Source organism: Salvelinus fontinalis, chromosome 28, assembly GCF_029448725.1.
Source record: "Salvelinus fontinalis isolate EN_2023a chromosome 28, ASM2944872v1, whole genome shotgun sequence".
Lineage (NCBI taxonomy): Eukaryota > Metazoa > Chordata > Actinopteri > Salmoniformes > Salmonidae > Salvelinus > Salvelinus fontinalis.
Window position 1 is genome coordinate 29163159 of NC_074692.1, and position 5155 is coordinate 29168313.

Consider the following 5155-nt stretch of genomic DNA (forward strand, 5'->3'; position numbering starts at 1 on the left):
GACTGTAGAAGGAGACTCTCCCCAGAGTGTCTCCACAGAGTTGACCCCAAGGGGAAGAATGATGATAAGACCTTTGACCCTTGGTACATTTAGCACTCTTTTGTTATTAATGTGGTTAATATGGAGACACTGTGTGTATGGGAGAACGGCCCAAACCGCTGTACATCCGTTTCCCCTCTGGCTGAGCTGAGAGATCTCATTGTGTAGCGCTGGTCTGACTGTCCCTGCTCTGAACTACTTTTATGTCATAAACATTCCATTTTTGCTGACTTCGACAATCCGGAACCTGGCTAATATTCTGTGTCCTCTGTCATAACTGCCATGACAGCTCGAGACAGCCAGGTATCCTGTGGTGAGACAGTATACAGACACAGAGTGAGACAGCCAGGTATCCTGTACAAAAGCAGAGTGAATGAGGGGTTGTGTAGGTTGAGGAATGAGTGTAGCTTGAGGGTTGAAGCTCTATGAACATTCACAGTGATTATTTCCAGGATATGTGCCCTAGAGGTTTATATATTAAGTGAAGTTTATATATTCCAACGTCTCTTAACGGGAACGCCTTTCTCTGGCTCTGTCCCACATGGCACCCTATTCCCTATATAGTACACTACTTCTGACCAGTGCCCATTGGGAATAGGCTGCCATTTGGGACGTACGCTCTGTTATCAACAGCCATCAATCAGTATGGGGCTGGGTTTCAGTTCCCTCCCCTCCAGCCCAGACAGACCTGCCAGTAAACAAACCTTCCCCGTGGTTTCAGTTCACTCCCCTCCAGCCCAGACAGACCTGCCAGTAAACAAACCTTCCCCGTGGTTTGGAAAACATAACGAAGGGTATTTATAGTGCTACTAGCTGGAATTATTGAATGTCACCTATATTTATCATACAGTAAATAAAGTCTGAGTCATTTCAAGAAATTTGTGCCTTTTTCCAAGTTACAATACTCAAAAAACACCTAATTAGTGGATTGACCCAGTAACAGTTTAATACAATACAACGCTGTAGTGGGGATTATTTGTTTCACTATTTCCTGTGTATGATTAACTGTTGATATGGACTGATATGTAACTTGATGGTATGGGAGACGCAGACAGATGTATCCCATGGGGGAAGGGAAACAGAACTCAACCAAGTATGTGTCAATACCTAATTTTCTACAATTATCTGTTGTAACTATAATACTGATGAAGCTACCTTGGACCTGCTTAACTGCCAGGATCAAATGTCTGCCATCGTTGAATGTTATGGTTAAAGTTTGACACCATTCTGAGCCTGGGACACACTGATAATGTACTGCATATGTGAGACGGTGTGATTCTGTAGCAGCTTATGTTGTGACTTCCTACAAGCCTCTGGAGCTGATGTTTACAGAACATGTTGTACTGTCTGATTCATTTATAAAGGCCTTCTCAGAGAAGGCCTGTTAGATTTCTCTGGAGGTGTCTCCCTGTTGCAACTTGTAATTAAACCAACATTATTTTGATTGATTTGATCTATGTCTGTTCTCCTTTCTCTTCATCTAGGAATTGCCATTATGAACATTGATATTTATTTCATGCTCAACTGAAGGAACATTTTGAGTCAAGTTCAGGATGCCTTTATTAAAGCTGATCGAGGTTTCATTTGGATATCTCCAGGAATGGATAGTGAATTGTAAGAGGAGTATTACTCATTGTTGAAACAATTTGCCAACTGCCATACCAAGTATCTTTAGAAAGACTGCATAGACTTTTTCTCTTCATTTAAAGTGAGACAGATATGAGAAGTGTGGGTTGAAAATGAAAAGACAATGGTTTGAAGAAACATGTGGGCCTAAACTATGGTCCTACGCAACCAAAACACACTATCTCATCTAAACAGTGACTCTTGAACTAATAACAACAGGATATGATGCTTTTCCAGACAGACGGAAATAACAATTTAAGTTATTCTGTACTATAATGACTCAACTAGCTACAGTGTGTGGCAATTGAGATTGAAATTCCTTTACATGTCCTATGTGGGAACAGATATATGTTTACATGATATGTTAACATGTATTTACTGAACTTGTGGCAACTGCCTTCTCAATACACAGTAGATATGGGCTACAGAACATTTGCTCACATCATGCACCTCAGCTCTGCCTCTGCTGGATCATACATCATTACTGTTTCAGTCGGTTTGATGTGCGCACAGCAACAGTACAGAGGCGTTCCCTGCGGGAGGGTAGCACGACCAGTGATGTCACTTCTGTAACTGGGGCTTGACAGCATGAGCGTCCCTAGCAGCCCTTTAAATAACGCAGGCGGCGCTCCCAGTCCTCACTCACTCCAATCCCTAGCGCACGAGCGAGTAGTGTTCCCTCTCCCTCATACAACCCCAGTCAAAGAAGTTGCTGGACCAGCTAAAAAGAGAGCGTCAACAAGATGTCTAACTACGTTGTATCCTCCGACTCCTGCCGTGTCAGTCCATCGGTCCACGGGAACAAATTCGACACAGCACACCGCAAGAAGGCCGTTCCCAACATATTCGAGAATGTCAACCAGGACGCACTGATGAGGCTGTTCCAGAAAAAGGGGGACATGAAAGCGGAGGAGAGGGTGAGGAGCATCTTCTCCTTCGCCCAAGATCCAGCGGAGACGGCCAAAGCCCTGATGGCGCTCAAGCAGCGAAAGAAGGACAAGTTCCTCCAGATTGTAGGCATGGTTCGCCACATGCTGAAACTGCGTTGAACATTCTCTTCTCGGATCTACTGAACGAGTTGAATTGAAGTGCACTAGAATGACGCTGTGGTGGTTGGGTAGGTGACGCCGACCTGTCACCTGGCAAGGAGAAGGAGAAGCAGCGTCCTGGAATGGAGGAAGCCTAAATTCAAAGCACTGTCTTCGAAGGCAACAAAGTGTGACTATTCCATGAAGATGTGCTCCATGCGTAATAGCAGCATACACTGGTTGGTATGGATACAACGTGCTGGAAGAAGAAAGGAGAGAATGGGAATAATGGGGGCTGTTGTCCCGAACAAAGAAACAGGGAGACATGACGCTCTCCCTGACTGACTATGCATTCTGTTGAATGCTCGGCTGTCAATGTGCACCTCATAGGTTCCTATTTGCTGGTGAATAATAACTGTAATAAGATAAAGTGCCTGAAAATGCCTGTTCCTGTGAAAACACATGCCTTGTCTCTGTATCATTTTAACTTTGTGATACCTGCTAGTAACACTGTTTAATGGTAGCCACCAATTTATTCGTCAAAACATTTTATAGGAACATGATGACATGCATTTATGAAATGTTCTTTTGCAATTTCTTTAATAAATTATTATTGAAATATAACTTCTATTATCTTTGCTTTCTTTTCGAATGACTGCATCATATTATAGTTTGATACAAACTCTGAATGATCTCTGATAGGTATCTTTTCAGGTTAGATTGTAAATACACTGTCTTTTTTAGTATTATTAGTTTAAAATGGGCTTCATCCCTAATTCCATCAAGTTACACCCTTATACACTATTATAGATCCATTTTAGTTGTTTGAAGGGAGACATTCATAGAGAGGGGTGCTTAGCATTTTAAACCTTATAATACTGCACACATTTGTCTTGAAATGGTTTAACACACAGTGTAGTGTAAACCTTAACGTGACCCCTCTTCACCTGCAACCAGCCTTACATCATTTATGGCCTCTCCAATGGACTCTTTTTTTATTTAACCTTTATATAATTAGGCAAGTCAGTTAAGAACACATTCTTATTTACAATGATGGCCTACACCAGCCAAACCCAGATGACGCTGGGCCAATTGTGCGCTGCCCTATGGGACTCCCAATCACAGCCGGTTGTGATACAGACTGGATTTGAACCAGGATGTCTGTAGCACTGAGATAACACTGTGTGCCTTCGGCTGCAGCACCACTCAGGAGCCCATAGATCCCTATGCAAACAGAACAAGAAGGAGTCTATCTTTTCATTGCCATAAAATTATAATTATGATATCACTATTCGTTATCATATCAAATTATAAGTATTCATATTCATCATAAGAATATGAAATAATAGCAAATGACAATTAATAAATGTCAAGTCATGTATTCTAGGAACTATAGCTAATTTCTCAGAAATTCTCTCATGATTTCACTTTCTCTCTGTCAATGTTGAAATAAAGGTGTTTCGGGGGGAGGGGGTGGGGGGGGGCGGTAAAGTTACACATGGCTTGATGTGGTTAACCTTTATCAGGTTTCCCTCATGGGGCTTCCTCCAGACCAGTGCAAACCAGTTCTGCTGGGGAGGTTTTCTGCAGTGCACAGCAGTGTTTGTGTAAGGTGTATCTCAACATCCCCACTCTGCAGATAAGAGCTTGTTTAAGTAGTATTACAGGGTTTAGGCCTGCTGCATTAGAGGTTATACAACACAATGCCTTTAACTGTCTCTCATCAGACAGTACAGGAGACATAGTGTCAATATCACCTATTAAAATGTCTAATAACAGTTTACATATTTTCACACAGTGTTTGGGTTTTTCAGGTCTGTAATTTTGGTCAGGGTTTTGCTATCGGTTGGCTTAGCTGGAGCCAAGGGGATCAGCGAGTGGATGTCTGCTAATCTCATTGCTTTGATAGTCTCTCTGCCGGCTCAAACCAGTTCTGAGGCTAAGGGATGCATCACCTGACATCTGACTGTACCTGGCCTCTGCATGTGCCGCTCTCCCGCCGCAGTGGGAACCGTAGACACAGGAAACCCTAGCCTGCGGTTGGGGGTTTCTCAGGTGAATATCCATGTTTTTCAGGCATACTGGCGCTAAGTCGTCGTAAAACACCTCTCTCTCTCAGTCTCTCACTCATTTTCTGTCACCCACACACAAATGCACAGACGTAGCTGCTGCTAAAAACTGTGAAGATCAAACACAACTTTTTGTTTCATAAACACAATAAAAAAGGAAACTGTCCACCTCTGTTTCAAACAAAGTGTCTGACATTATTGGTATAGATTTAGAGTTCATTTTTAGGGTTTTTGCATAACCAGTTGCTCCAGTTCGGTTGCTCTGTGTATCATCTCACAGAGGACAGCATTGATTTCCCTCTTTTCCTTTTAAGGCTACCCAATTGTTTCGGAAAACAAAGCTAAAAGAAAGCTAAATATTTAAACCAATTGTCTAGGCGGCTGGGTGATATG

The 5155-nt window shown here is 42.5% G+C and overlaps 1 protein-coding gene across 1 annotated transcript; it reads left to right on the forward strand.

Annotated features, from left to right (window-relative positions):
* The first annotated feature begins 2293 nt into the window (after window positions 1–2293).
* Window positions 2294–3317, forward strand: LOC129826565 (transcriptional and immune response regulator-like). Its single transcript, XM_055887448.1, has one exon. It carries the CDS (start codon window positions 2409–2411, stop codon window positions 2712–2714), a length of 306 nt encoding a protein of 101 aa, XP_055743423.1. The 5' UTR covers window positions 2294–2408; the 3' UTR covers window positions 2715–3317.
* Window positions 3318–5155: the final 1838 nt, after the last annotated feature.

Bases quoted from the DNA above. Each gene is read 5' to 3' on its own strand.
- LOC129826565 (XM_055887448.1), top strand. From the start codon at position 2,409: ATGTCTAACTACGTTGTATCCTCCGACTCCTGCCGTGTCAGTCCATCG.